Source organism: Sphaeramia orbicularis, chromosome 24 (assembly GCF_902148855.1).
Source record: "Sphaeramia orbicularis chromosome 24, fSphaOr1.1, whole genome shotgun sequence".
Taxonomy (NCBI): Eukaryota; Metazoa; Chordata; class Actinopteri; order Kurtiformes; family Apogonidae; genus Sphaeramia; species Sphaeramia orbicularis.
In genome coordinates, this window is record NC_043979.1 from 36,316,978 (window position 1) to 36,332,787 (window position 15,810).

Sequence of the window (15,810 nt, forward strand, 5' to 3'; positions counted from 1 at the left end):
TAGTTTTACATATAGTCGTGGAAAAAATTATTAGACCACCCCTTGTTTTCTTCAATTTCATGTTCATTTTAATGCCTGGTATAACTAAAGGTACATTTGTTTGGACAAATATAAAAATAACAACAAAAATAGCTAATAAGAGTTTAATTTCAGAGCTATCTAACCATTTTCCATGGTTTTCTTGATCATAACCAAAATCACTTCAGTTCTTACATCAGTATCTATGGCATTGTACAGACAAAAACAGTGCTTTTAGGCACTCCATGTTTTCTGTCTGTTTTAGTCACATGATACACACAGGAGTTAGTACTTGATTGCACAACCATTGTTTTTTTTGTTTTTTTTTACTTTATTTTTCTTCTTTTACTACAAACATGGTTAAACATACATAACACAAACAGCAGGACCAGGGAGTCACAACTTACATAGGAACAATAATAAATGAGCACATAAATAAATATACATTCTCACACAGTGTAAATGTGTATATAAGTTACACCAGCTTAAACAGGTTTAAGCAGGTGGTATTTTTGAAGTTACTGAGCTAAGAAGAGGGTCCACATTTTTCCAACGTCCTTCTACATTCTTTTCTAGCCTCAGATTATAGGTGATCTGCACCATTTGATGTAACTGATTCATAATATTTATAAAGGTGTCCACAGATGGGCCTTTTTTTTTTAAGCCAGCATCTCATGATAGCTTTACTACTGGCTGTCATAAAAATCTTTAGAAAATAAGAATCAGTCTTATTTTATTCCCCTGGGGGAAGTCCAAGATATAATGTGGGAAAAGACATATTAACCTCAAGAGCTTTAGAGATTTTTTTGGACACTTCCTCCCAGAACAGCCTGATAGAGGGACAAGACCATATATATAATATCAAATTATGTTTTTCCAGCAGAAGTCTCTCCAAATTAGTGAGTTTGTGGAGGAGATTTGTGTTTTCCATATTGTGTTCCACATTTCCTGTTATTTCTAAACATAACCATTGTTTTTGATGACTTTTGATGGTCTAATAATTTTTTCCACGACTGTAGATTTGACTTGAGCTGAAGTTTAACTTGGACTTGACCTCACATGACTCTGCCTGCACATAAATACAGAAATAGCCCATCTCTCTCAGGCCCAAACACACAATGTCCTGCTGGTAGTGAAACTGGGCTGACCCACCTGTTGATTTCGGGGAAGGGCGTAGTTGTGACAATCAGGTGTGTGTGTAATTGTCTGCATATTTGTGTTCTCTGGCACCGATGAATTGGTTAGCTGAGCATCAGCGCTGGTGGTCTGGAGCCACAAACATGCGCATTTTTCTTCCCACCTATTCATTTCTCAGCTGTCGCGCACAGACAAACTGGCCAGTAAAAGGAAGCATAAAAGCAGTTTAACGCAGTCACAATGACCTCATGCTTCAACCATGAAACAATAAATTCACCAATGGCCATTTCTTTCCATACAGGGACAGTGTGTGTGCGCGCTTTTAGACACATAAACACAATCACACAGGAGCTGATTGAATTCGTGGAAGTTTCTCATTTGTTTTGAGCCAAATGCCCTTAGACCTCATTTCAGTGACTCTTGTCCTAATATCCACGGCAATTGTTTTAAGCGATGAATCATGGGAGAGTAGTTTATATTCATGCATCTGTGTGATTAAAGACAAGGAAAGAGAAAAGTGTGGATGCAGCATTTCTTCATTGTCTATTTTTTTTTTTTATATTTCCTTTGTGTGTTAATTTCAGGGACCTCCTTCACGATCTTGAAAAGTGCAATGCCGACCCCGTCGCCATAGCGGAGTGCTTCGTGTCCAAGGTAAAGACGTTTCACCTCTCTGACCTCCCGTATTTTTCCTCCATCTTTTCCCCGAAGTCTGTCGTTCTGCCTACATGCGTACTCCTCGTCCTGCTTGTTGCAGCCTGTCCAAACAGCTGGTTTAGACACACGAACGGACACAAACATGCACGCACAGGACAGTAATGTGAAACAGGCGCTGTCCTTATGTATTATGTTACCAAAAATCAGATGAAGAGTGAAAAAAGATGCACCATGAATCCACTTAAACACATCAAAGCTGCAATATCTTACATTTCCAAGTATCTTAAAATAACTAAATCTAAGTTTGTTGGGTTTGTTGACTATATGAAATGTTTACAATAATGTTTAAATTAAAAGAAATCCAATTTTAGTTCATTTTGTCACATGTCAATGGTGTCACATCACCTTTAAAGGAAAAATGATAAACCTGAATAAATGTCATGTCATTATAAGTGATAACAGTAATATCGCAGAACTTCAGCAGCTTATTATTACTGCATACAAATTTGTAACATATGCCTGCAGAAAGTTGATTTATTATTGTATTTTTATTACGGCTGTCAAAATTAACGCGTTAATGCAGATTAATCCATCACCATGATTAATCTGATTAAAGTTTTTAATGCAATTAATCCATGTACAGCGCAGAATGAATGTCTCTGCCAACACATTTGGGTCAGTTTGTCTAAGTAGAGTTAGCGTTGTGCATGAACAAATGGGCAGTTGATCCGGTTGTGACAGGCAGCAGAACCAACCCATAAAGATGGAAGACGCTCAACAACACATTGGCCTTCTGGATGGAAATATGAATACAAAAAAAACCCAAGATGGAACACTCAACTGACATAAAGTATTATACACACTCTGCAGGAAAGAGTTTTCTTTTCACCAAAGCACTTCCAGCTTGAACTATCACATTAACACGAAGAATACGTAAGTCTGGGATTCTGCTAGCACTTCGGCTAACACATTGCCCAGCTTTTCACAAACACATTAAGTGCATATATATTCCCTTCTTTCTTATGTCTGTTTGCTCATACAAGATAAAACACGATATATATACCATAGTTCCCAGACTTTTGGCCACACCTGACTATAAGCCACACCCACCCCATCTCCAACGTCTCACCATCAATTCATTGATGCCAAGCTTATGTGCAGCAGCTCTATTTCTTTCTTCGATAGCCGGATCGATCGTTAGCCTGGAAAACATAAATTAGCTGCATCATTTTTGAGCTGCGGGTTCACAAAAAAAGGAAAAAAGTAGCAGCTTATAGACCGGAAAGTATGGTAGTTTAAAAATGAATGATATTTAATCATGATTAATTGAAATTAATCAACCCTGTGATTAATCTGATTTAAAAATTTTAATTGTTTGATAGCACTAATTTTAGTATCAAGCTAATGACTACACTATGTAACACTACACTATGTGCAGTAATGTGAATATCTAACTGTTATTGTTACTGGTAGCATGAATATAACACAAGTATAGATTTTGAATTGTCTGTAAACATGTTTCCTGACTGAGTTGCATCAAATAGTTTTGTCTGCAAAGGTAGCGAAAACAACAACTCCCAGAATCCCACGCTTCCTGTGTGACAGTGTCATCGGATTACTCATTTTGTCATTGTTTTTATGCAGTTCAGTTCAGTTTTATTTATATAGTAGCCAATCATAACCTACTGTTGCACATAAAGTTGGAATAATTTTGTTTTCAGACACATTCCTCTTTTTATTCTAATTGCTACGCATCAGGAATCAAGTAAATTATTCCAGAATAAGTAGGTTATTCCAGCTTTATGGACAAAAGTAGACATGATTATCTCAGTGCGCTTCACAAATTCAGCCTTATAAAGACTGTATGGAGCGAAAACCCAAAAAAAATCCTCCAGGACCAAGCCCAAAGGGACAATGTGGAGGAAAAATGTCTTTTACAGATGGATAAAAGTCTGACAGAAGCAGACTGTGGATAAGCAGGAGGACAAAGAAAGGAACAGTGTAAAGATAGAAATAGAATGAACTCCAGAACCTGCTCGCTTAAGACTGGTAGCATTTTCGTTTCTGGTCAAGTGTCAGTGTTGAAGTGCAACAGGAGAGCAGAAGGGCAGGAATTTTATGGTCCGTGCAAATATGTAATCACCTTTTCTACTGGAGAAGCAAGACAGGATAATAGCAGCGCTTCATCATGAAAAACTACACTCAGCAACTCTAGTCGAAGCATCACTAGCTCCTGTCTGCGTTCCAGCTTATATTATGTTTCTGCTCCTCATCAGTCTTTGCCGTCGTGCGAGTATGTCTCATGATAATGTGCCGCATTCCTGCACTTCCTCTAAAACACTTGACATTCCCTTCCCTACCCTTACTGCAATTACACCCAATACCACAGAGCAACTGTCTGACCATACATGAAAAAAAACAAGTCGGTGACTCGCTAAATACAGCAATTGTTGTTGACAAAACCAGTTATATAGTGGCTCCCACCACCCTTCTGCATAATTAGGCAAGACTCATAAACAACCCAATGTGCTGACATCCTGTTACTGACTGATTAACATTAGCGATACAAAAAGAGCCACCATAGAAAATGTCAGCTGCGTGGAAAGAAGCTGCTCTCGTTTTGAGTCAGATCTGCAACCCACATATTGTACCGACAGGCTTTTATGTTGACAAGTTTTTATGAGCAAGGGCAACATTTAAGATAAAAAAACAGGGATTGTTTAGTTGTTTTATAGCCTTTTCTTTCTGCCTGTGTTGACATGATTAAATACCATTAGTCAATATGTCCAATCCAATCCAACTTTATTTGCAAAGCACTTTAAAACAACCACAGTGGACCTAAGTGCTGTACAGAAGGATAAATAAAAACCAAAATACAAGAATGGATTAAAAGACATAGAACAACTGCACAAAAAGAAAACCCAGTGCTGTACAGAAGAATAATTAAAACCTAAATAAAATAATAAAATACAAGAATAGATTAAAAAAACATTAAAAGCGGTACAATTAAAACCAAAAAATAAGAACAATAAACCAGTATATGACAATATAAATACAGTATTTTTAGGAAGTTGTGTGATGTCTCATTCATTTTTTATTTTCATGTAACTGGTATCATACATTCATTTAAGTGATATGAGTGGGATAAACACTAATGTTTCAGTGTTGGAAACAATTAGTTTTTGCTCCAGTTTTTTTTTTTTTTTTTTTTTTTGTTCTTGTTCTATTTCTTGTTCATGTTCGTGTTCTTGTTCTTTTACTACTTTTTCTTCTTATTCCTTTACTAGTTCAGGTTCTTGTTCATGTCCTTGGTCTTTTATTTGTTCAGGTTTGGGTTCTTTTACTCGTTCTTGTTTTCACTCTTGTTTTTATCCTTTCTCCTTTACTCATTCTTGCTCCTGTTCTTCTTGTTCATGTCCTTATTCTTTTACTTGTTTTTCTTCTTTTTCCTTTACTAGTTCAGGTTCTTCTTCATTTACTTGTTCTTGTTATTGTTCTTCTTCTTGTTCATGTCCTTGATCTTCTACTTGCTCTTATTCTTTTACTCATTCTTGTTCTCACTCTTGTTTTTATCCTTGTTCCTTTACTCATTCTTGCTTGTTTGTGTCCTTGGTCTTTTACTTGTTTTTCTTCTCATTCCTTTATTAGTTCTAGTTCTTGTTCATTTTTTTGTTCATGTCCTCGGTCTATTACTTGCTCTTATTCTTTTACTCATTCTTGTTCTCACTCTTGTTTTTGTCCTTGCTCCTTTACTCATTCTTGCTCTTGTTCTTCTTGTCCTGATTCTTTTACTTTGTTCATGTTCCTTTACTTGTGTGTCCTTATTCTTTTACTTGTTTTTCTTCTGTTTCCTTTAGGAGTTCGGGTTCTTGTTCATTTTCTTGTCTACGTCCTTTGTCTTTTACTTGTTCTTATTCTTTTACTCGTTTGGGTTTGTGTTCTTTTACTCATTCTTGCTTTTCTTCTTCTTGTTCATGTCCTTATTCTTTTACTTTGTTCATGTTCTTTTAATTGTTTGTGTCCTTGTCCTTTTACTAGTTCTTGCTCTCATTCTCATCCTCCTTCTTCCTCTTCTTTATAGTCTTTGTCTTCATCTTCATCGTCCCTATTATTATTATTACTCTAACAATGAAACCAGTTGTAGACAAAACTGAAGGCATTGAAGAGGTGCACTTTGAATAGAGACTATACGACCTGAACATTCGCCTTAAGGGCAAAAACAGCAATGCATCAACCACAAGGGGGCGTTGGAATGAACCTGAACACATGTTGAACTCAAACTGTATTGTATAGTGCATAGTTATATGATTTATATGTATGTGTGTCTTTTATGGAGCTGCAAAAGCTATAATTTTATTCACAAAAGCTAAAGAGGTGGAATGCAGGGGAGAGACAACAGATAGTCTAAGTCTCTTCTATGTTTATCTGCCTTAATTTTTTTTCTTTTTTTAATCTTATGATTTACATAGAGCCACGCCAACAAATCTTAATTACCAACAAGTGTTAGTCACCACTAACCATCACTTCCCCTTAACACTGACAAATTTATGGACTCATTTTCATGTTTGTGTGCATGTGTGGCCTCATCATTTCACAAACTGGCTTCTGGTAAAAAGGTTGTAACCAGATCAGTAACTAGAGTCTTTTGTATTGTTGAAGGTTAGTCATGGTTGCTAAGGCCCGGAACACCACAAAAACTCTCTTTCACTATCAGCAGTGAAAGGTGCACTCACACACATACACAGACACACACACACACACACACACTTTTTCAGGTTGTAAGTTTTCTTGTTTGCAGAGCCAAAAATCACAACCCAGTGAAGTGTTTGAAGAGGAGACAAATCTAGTTGTAAATCTCTCTCAGATAATTGGCTATCTGTCCCCATGTTCTTCTCTGTTTGACTAAATCCTAACAGTGCAATGTGTTGAGTAAGCCTTTAAAGTTTTTTTATGGGTCGCTACATGCTGACTGAAGCACAGGCAACACAACTGCAACAACGTTAAAGCTTTTTTTTTTTTTTTTTACCCTTAGTGATCGACTGAGTTCAGCATTTACCTGATGACTCACTGTGACTGGTCCGGTCTCGACAAATCTGTGCAACTCCTGCTTTATCGCTTTGTCTTCATGTGTGTGTTTTTTTTTTCATGCAACTGGAGTTTTCATTCTGTTGCATTGCAGCTCAAACCTTCCATGTAATTTGTATCTTGATACTAAAGAAAGGGATATTTTTTTATTTCATGGTAACACTCAGTCCAAAACTCTGTCATAAAGTAGTTGCGGTGATTATATGATTTTTCAGAGCGGGTATATTTCTTACAGGAAACTATATGATAGATTTTAGTTATTTTAGGGTCTGCTGGTTTCTTGGCTGGGTTCAAAGTGTGTGTACAGACTTGTGTTTGTGTATGCCTGCATGCACCCGTATACATGCTCTGCACAAATTTGTATCCATAGAAGCATTTATCCATCTTGTGGTTTCGTGTTCATGGTGCCAAGAGATATTAGGAGTGTGTATTAGGAGTGTGTGTTGGAGTGTATCATCAGAAATCGATGGTGGCACATCTGGTTGTGTTTAGGCCTGGTCTGTGGCGGCAGACTACTGGAGACATTGAGGAGAACTCTGCTCTTCAATTTAGAACAGTTCCCACGGAGCACCTCAGGCTACCGAATTATGAGAGGCAGTCTGAGCGCATTAGCTTGTGCGTGTGTGTGTGTTCTTAGTTTTAGTATATTTGGGAGGGATGTACGCATATACGGTTTTTCCTCCACTGTGGGTTTGGTTAAACTGTTTTGCTGATGTGGCTTGAATAGAAATGTATATTTACCTACAGCAAGAAACATAACAATCACACACATTCAACCTACACAAAAATAGCTCCAGTTTTGTATCGTGTGTGTGAACATTATGATCCAGGATGGACTTGTGTCATCTCTGTATGTTTATGATGCTGTTTCCTGATCGCTGTTCTGCATCCTGCGACCCCCTGGTGTTTACAGACCGAAACAGAGTTCATTTAGATTCCCATGTTACGCAACAGCAACAAGTTCATTTTGAGGCCTTCAAGGGAGCAAAACGAGTGTGAAAAAATGAAGAACAGTGAAGAAAATCGGGAATTTCCATAAAAATGTATTTTATTTTTGTTTAACCTTTATTTAACCAGGAAGTCCTTTGAGACTAAATCTCTTTTAAGGGATACCTGACCAAGAGGCACATCAGTACAAAACAAATGAACTAACAGAGTATAAAACTTACATACAATTAAGACAGCAAAAAAAAGAAAGTGTATAAAGAAAGAACAATGAGATTATATGAACAGTTATAAGTTTTACATCTTGCTTTGTATTTGTATTGCATCTTGTGACATTTATTTGCTTATTTTGGTCTGGTATAATGTTTTTGCATCATTTCGTCAGGTATATATTTACCTATGTTTTGTACTTTCTGGACATGTGGTTTTGCACTTGGTTTTGTATTGATTTTGTACCATCTTTCTATGTATTTAGTTTGGTTTGTCTGACTTTATACAGTATGATTTCATAGCTAGTTGTGTATGGATAACCATTAAGGTTATTATTATTTAGAAGGGGGCAGGAAATATAACATATTCTTCATCCTGCTCCTTTTTGAGCATGGGTGTGTACATGTTTGTTTTCTGGATGATTATTGAATGTTTGCTGATGAAATGCAACACCCATGAACGAAATAAATGAAATGAAATGAAATAAAATGGCTAAAAACATAAAAAGCTGAAAACCAGTTTTAGGATAGCAGTTACACACTTCTATTAGGCAGTTTGACAGAACAGATTTGAATTCACCCAAGGTACTGAAATGCTGAAGCTGAAGTGAGTTTTGCAAATTATTCCATGACCAAGATCCATCACAGGAAAAAGCTGTTTTACCAAGTTCTGACTGGATTCTGGGGACTCTAAGGAGGAGCCAATGTGATGAGCGGGAGTTATATCCACTGGTGGATGGAGACTGGAGGCGACAGAGATATGGGGGTAGTTTGCCCAATACAGACTTGTAGATAAAGCTAAGCCAATGCCGCTGCCTCCTGAACCTTAGTGAAGGCCATGAGACCCCAGCATACAGCTCACAGTGATGGGTCCTGAATGCAGCATTTGTAATGAAATGTAAAGCACTGTGATAAACTGTGTCCAGACAGTGGAGAGTTGTTGCAGCTGCATACCTGTAAATGACGTCCCCATAATCCAACACACTTAGAAATGTAGTTTGTGCAAGCTTTTTTCTAACATCAGTCTTCAAACAGCATTTATAACGATAAAAAAAAGCCAAGTAGTGCTTTATAAGATTGAAAAGATGACACAGAATATGCAATGCCAAAAAAGAAATGAGCACAAATGGCATGGAGGAAGCAGAAACAAAGAGGCGGACCGTCATAGCTTTGATAAGTCATGCTGCCTCTGATGTGTTTGATGTTCAGAGAAGTATGCAAGGTGGGAAACGTCTCAATTAAAGGGGCGGTGATGAAGTATGAGGGGATATTTAATCGAAGTGCTTCTGGCTGTTGAGATCAACAGACTTAAAGGCCGGGACGGAGGCTAATCATAAGTTACAGAGCTTACTTTCAATTAGTACTGAGTGGATGAGAGACGATGCCTTGTCTTTGGTTTCAGAGTGTGTAGAGCAGTAAACATGAAATATCTGGCCAGACATCAAAACTGCAGACACAGTAAAACCAGGAATGAACAGGCAATAAGTAATATATGAGACTATTTACCAGAAGACAGTTACGCAGCATTTTCTTTCAGTTAATCTTTCTGTAAACTACACAGCTTTTTTTTCTGCTGTCCCAGGCTTTTATTGGTTTGTAATGAATCCCTTATGATAGGAAAATATCTTCTCAGACTCTCAAACTCTTTGTTGCAATGTCCAATGACAATAAAAATCAGACTATTGTGAAAAGTGAACAAAGTGCAGACTTTACAGATCAGTATCCCATCTGAATCCATTAGAATGCAACAATAGCGTCACCAACAAAAATAAAAACAGACATACAGTTCATGCTGCCAGTCACAAGTCAGCAAAAATAGTTTTATAACAGCAGGAAATGGAAACCAAACATCTGTGATGATATTTTACAGCATGCATATGAAAATGATTTCATACATTTGCAAATATTTAAAAAAAATAAAAATTTGCAAACACACTTGTACGGGTCTTTAATTAGTGTTGGTGTAATTACATAGGATGAAAAAACACTGAAAATTAAAGCAAAGTATCATCAGTGATGCATGTTTTAACCCTGTAAAGCCTGAACCATTAAATCATTGACAGAAAATTCCAGTTCTTTGAAACCGGAGCCTTTATTGGTCCTTCTGAACAGTCTTTTTTTTTTTTTTTTTTTTTTTTCCAAATATCAATATCCAAGTATGATTTTCAATTTTGTATCCTATTTGATACATCAGGCCTCAATGTTCAAATATTATTTTTGAACAAACAAAAACATAATATAACATAAACATGTCTAACAAATTGGTAATTCTTTTTTAAAATTGTCAAAGTTCTGCCTCCTTCCTCATTAATGACAATCTTGTAGTGTTACTGGAAAGGCCTCTGGTGGGGGTTTTGATTCATCAGTTTCGATCTGCACTGTCTCTTTTAAGCTTAAAGTTTTTATCTGTTTGTCTGTTTTATCTATTTATCTTTTTTTTTTTCTCTCATGCCTATTGCTTCCCTGCTGTAATGCTTTTAATGTTTTATGTAAAGCACTTTGAATTGTCTTGTCCATGAAAAGTGCTACAGAAATAAACCTTCCTTCCCTTGGTGAACAAATTCCTCCCCCCTGGTGGATTTTCTGTGTATTGCATGTATCTAATTGTATACATCAGGATTTTCAAGAAAAGAAATATCACACTGATCATGTAGAGGGCTTCAAAACCCATGTATCAAATATGATGCATTTGGCGTTATAGGGTTAATGTTTTTCCAAATTTCCAAATATAAAACATTTATTTAACCTAAATTGCTGCATGAAACATTAAACGGCATCATTCTTCACTCATCCTCACATACAATAGTCTTACTGTTACCTAATTTGTCCTCTTTGTGTTTTTCCAGAGTGAAGAATTCCACATTTATACCCAGTACTGCACCAACTATCCACGGTAAGACTACAACCCTCGACTGTGGTTTTTTTTTTGTCCCCATTTCCAGATTGCTCGCTGTCTACTGTACTCCCATCGTGGCTGTCATCCTATCCCAATCTCACCTCTACATACCTTCTTCCCAGCGTCTCGTATAGCTCCATTGTGCTTGTTGATCAATGCATTCACCTTTTTTTCTCCCTCACTGACAAACTGACACGTTCTATAGAAAAGCCACCTCAGCAGGAGTCAAAGTGTCTACCAGCAGTTACGCCTCAGGGTCTTTTCTGCTTCCCTCCCTTCTTCTTGCTCCATTTTTTTTCTTTTATTCACAGCCTATTGACAGAGTTACTGCTAACACACTGACAGACGGTGTATTATAGTTGTCATCTTATCATACCTGATGCTGGTAATGTTTTATTCTGCTTTGTGTGAGTGCTGCGTTGCTATAGGACACCTCTGAGGGTATCTTGGGTGGAATAATGCCGAGTCTGTATGGGTTTTTTGTGTCGCTGTGTATATTGTGAGAGATTAAATAGGTTGAAACGGGAGGCTATTCTTGATGCTAAGATATACTGCACCTATGAAACACACCTTATCCCCTGGCTACTGTTTTCCTTCCACATTATTTGATAAGGCACGTGGAGAAGAAAATCCTTCCAGCCAGTGATGACTAATTGAACGCTGATTGTGTTTGTGTGTGTGTAAAGGGGTTATTGTCAGCTGTTTGAAATAGACCCTATCCCACATCCACACCACAGCTGGTGACCCCAACCAAGGTCACACACGACAGAAACACACACATACACAGACACACACACGCGCGCACACAGGCTGCAGATGTATCATGGTCATGCTGAGCTCTAAGGTCGAGTTTCCTCCAGAACAATGTGAGGCCTGTTTGGAGCGGCACTGGAATTTAGACATGCAGACATGCACATGCATGCACGCACACACACAGAAACACAGAAGAAAGAGACAAGTTTTGGGCAACTAACGACTGTCTTTCTCTGTCTTTTTCCACTTGCATGCACACACACATACACATACATGCAGCCTCCACTCGTCGGTGAAAAAGGCTCTTTCTTCGCGAGTAGGTCACCCAGTACAGCAGCTCACTGACCAGAAAATTTAACGGTTACATATGTTTACAGTGCTGTTGTTCTAGTAAAAGATATTGGCTCATATGCTTGATTATGAAAATGATGTTTAAAGCACTAATATGTGACGTCTTCTCATTAAAATGTCTGAAAATGACTGCCAAGTATTTTCAATACTGTATATTCAGGCAAATATGTTATTTTAACTTGGTAATAACCTTGTTAATTGGATTATATCGACTCATTAAACCTTACCATTTAACATTTTTGCACTATTTCATTTGAGTAAAATTAGAAAACATGAAGATATATTACTAACCCTCATAGAAGTTAAATTTCTAATACATTTCCTCATCTGTAAACATGACTTCTGCCAGGATTTTCATTGTCATTAGTGATGTGCAATGATACTTCATTCATTTTCATTCATTCATTTATTTATTTATTTTGAGCATTTACACAGTACATGCAAGTTCAAAATTCCAAAATCATTAATTTACTCTCAAACAGGAGTGGGAAGAAGAAAACTTATTTTATCCCACCCACATTCTCATCATCAAATAACTCAACATATAATGTTTTAAATATCCACTCCTGTTAGACTTCAAGCCAGAACAATGAACAAAATAGGCCTATACCAAATTAGAATAAACTCACTCAGTAGTATTTACATTATATAACCAAAATGTGTGTGAAAAATAGAAAGAAAGTACATTCATGGTGGTGTTACCATGGGTAACAGTTAACCGTCAACTTACATTATAATAATTACATACCAACAATTGTAAGAATAAAACTACAATACCACAAATGGTAAAGAATGGTAAAAAAAAAAATTCCAGAAGGTAAGGTACTTGACCATGTTATCTCCTCCTTAGACTTTTATTACAGTTTTAAGTGAAAAAACTTCTTGCAAAAATTATATTCTGTGTACTTAAAGATGGATGGATGCCTTGTTTTTGCATTGCCTTAAAGGACTGTGTATACGTGTATATGTATAAGTATTTAATAAAAAAAAAAAAAAACACACATTTTGACAACACCTGTTTTATTACAGTTTGCTTTAAATCATTATCGTTGCAAAGACAAATTCTTCACAGTAAAAAGAAAAAAGAAATTGAATTCCACACAGGCTATGAAGACGGAAAAAAATCGAATGATAGTGTTGTCATATTAGGTCATATATTACACCTAGGTTTTTATCGATGTCCAATTATCCTTGACATCTTTTTCTTTGTGTTTTGTCTCCACAGGTCGGTGGCTGTGCTAACAGAGTGTATGAGGAATAAGGCGTTGGCCAAGTTTTTCCGCGAGCGTCAGGAATCTCTGAGGCACTCCTTGCCCTTGGGCTCCTACCTGCTCAAGCCAGTGCAGAGGATCCTCAAGTACCATCTTCTGCTGCATGTACGTCTGTCTGTCTGTTTCTGTCTGTTTGTCTCTGCATCTCAGATACACACTTATACACACACACAGTCACACAATTCTAGAATTATTCACAAAAATGCAAACACAGGCACCCAAACATTTAATAATCTTAACCTATGTGAATGCAAGTGAATGTGCACGGTTAAAAAGCACCATTGACTGTGGTCCTGTTGACAATTTCCACTGGAGAAGCCAAATGTTTAGACATATGGTGCTCAGTATGTATGTTCCTGTGTTTGCCTGTATATTCATAGCTTGAGGGTGCTTGTCCGACAGAGTGCATGTAGGGGTGTTTAGGTTCAGATATACACACGCAGTGGTTGAATTGGTGTCTGTGTGCCTTTACTCAGTCTTGTGTGTTTTTGTGATGTGCAGGAGATAGCCAACCACATGGAGAAGGACACCGAGATCTATGAGGTTGTCCAGGAAGCTATAGACACCATGCAGAGAGTGGCCTGGCACATCAACGACATGAAGAGGAAACACGAGCACGCTGTGAGGTTGCAGGTATGAATAGTACACATTAAATATATGCTTATTAACCCATAAGGACCTAGTGATGCTTTTGTGGCAGTTCCCAAATAAATTTTTTCTCTATTTTTAGCCTTTCTTAAGTGATTTATCAACATTTACTCTAATATTATGCTCTGTATTTTGCATTTTTCATTGGCAATCAGGTATTTTCACTATATTTAATTCATTGATCGAGTAGATGTTCATAAAAGCTTAAATTAAAGTTGAGGGTTATTATATCAAAAACAGAGAAAAGTGACTTTTACAGTAAAATATATCATTAACTGAACATAAACCCAGTGTGTCCATCCACTATCATTTATTAAACTCCATGGGTTTTACTGGTGAATCAATTTTGTAGATGATGACGGTGTTTTCGCATTCACTATGGAGCCTCTGTACGTCCAAATGGTCATACTGTATCTGATAACCATGAAAAGATGATGAAAATTATTAAATTATTTACTTGCATTGATAGGATTAGCAGATCAACAGGCATTTAACTTTTTACATCAGTAAATGATTTTGGTTGCCAGTGGATGTTTGGGTCTTTATGGGTTAAAAATCTGGTATTTTAGGGTTAAGTTAGATGTAGAATTGATAATCCAATCTATCAACAGCAGAGGACACTCTGCACATATGGCTGCCAAAACCACCAACAAATCAAGTGTTGTATCAGCTGATAGTTTGCATTATAGCTCTGTTAGCTTTGCTCTGTTTTTAGGCAGAAAACAGCCACAGTAAAACCTCAAATCACTTCCGTTTTCTGTACCGTTTGTGTTCTCAGTAGTTGCTTTAAAGATCTGTTTAGAATCCAACAAACACGGTCAGAGCTGTCACAGTTTAGTCTGAACCGTGGATCAACAAACAGCAGCTTAGCAAAGATAATAACATCCCATAATAACTTTAACCTTCATGAGCCTTATAATTAAACTCAGCTGTGTAGAAGACACGCTGTGATTTTAGCATCAAACTCCATTCTTTTCATTTACATCTGTGTTCAGTGGTGAAAACAACAACACTGCTTTTAGCTTTTACTACTTTGTTACGTTCTAAAAGTTGTTTCTTAATGGTTCTCATCCTATCTGGTCACTTTCTGATGCTTTAGTCAAAGGCCATGTGGTGATAGTTTTTCCTCACCATGAGAGGCTGACAGAGTGACTCACTACTCCCTCTAGTGGTCACATAAATGCCTTAGCCCATCGGTATAAATACAGTCACTGAAAAAATTCTTAGACCATCAAAAGTCATCAAAAACAATGGTTATGCAATCAAGTCCTAACTCTTGTGTGTACCATGTGACTTAAACAGACAGAAAAGAAAACACGGAATGCCTAAAAGCACTGTTTTTGTCAGTCCAATGCCATAGATATTGATGGAGGAACTGAAGTGATCTTGGTTATTATCAAGAAAGCCATGGAAAATGGATAGATATCAGCTCTGAAATTAAAATTTTATGAGCTATTTTTGTTTTTATCATTATATTTGTCCAAACAAATGTACCTTTAGTTGTACCATGCATTAAAATGAACAAGAAATTGAAGAAAAGAAGGGTGATCTAATAATTTTTTCCGTGACTGTATATTCAGTTCATATACCTATAATCCAATACACTGGCATTTCTTACTTTTTGACTCTTTATTCTGAACTATACTTTATTCTGATATACTTTTCGGTCATATTTGAATATTTTAAGTAGAAATATTACATATAGTTCCTTAAATGTGTGTCGGTCCATGTGGAGATCTCAGTGTTTAAGTGCTGTAGATGTCCCATTGGCTCCCCCTCTTCTTTCCAGCCTATTCTTCATGCTCTCACATTCCCATCACCGAAACAGACGGTGTAGTTT

At 36.9% G+C, this 15,810-nt stretch overlaps 1 protein-coding gene across 2 annotated transcripts in view; it reads left to right on the forward strand.

Annotated features, from left to right (window-relative positions):
* The window catches only part of LOC115415333 (pleckstrin homology domain-containing family G member 1), a 72,602-nt gene that overhangs the window by 44,492 nt on the left and 12,300 nt on the right, over positions 1 to 15,810 (forward strand). For both annotated transcript variants that reach the window (XM_030128865.1, XM_030128863.1), the window contains exons 4-7: positions 1,740 to 1,809; positions 10,898 to 10,944; positions 13,277 to 13,427; positions 13,824 to 13,955. In XM_030128865.1, the coding sequence (XP_029984725.1) occupies positions 1,740 to 1,809; positions 10,898 to 10,944; positions 13,277 to 13,427; positions 13,824 to 13,955 (400 nt within the window). The remainder of the gene's footprint in view (positions 1 to 1,739; positions 1,810 to 10,897; positions 10,945 to 13,276; positions 13,428 to 13,823; positions 13,956 to 15,810) is intronic.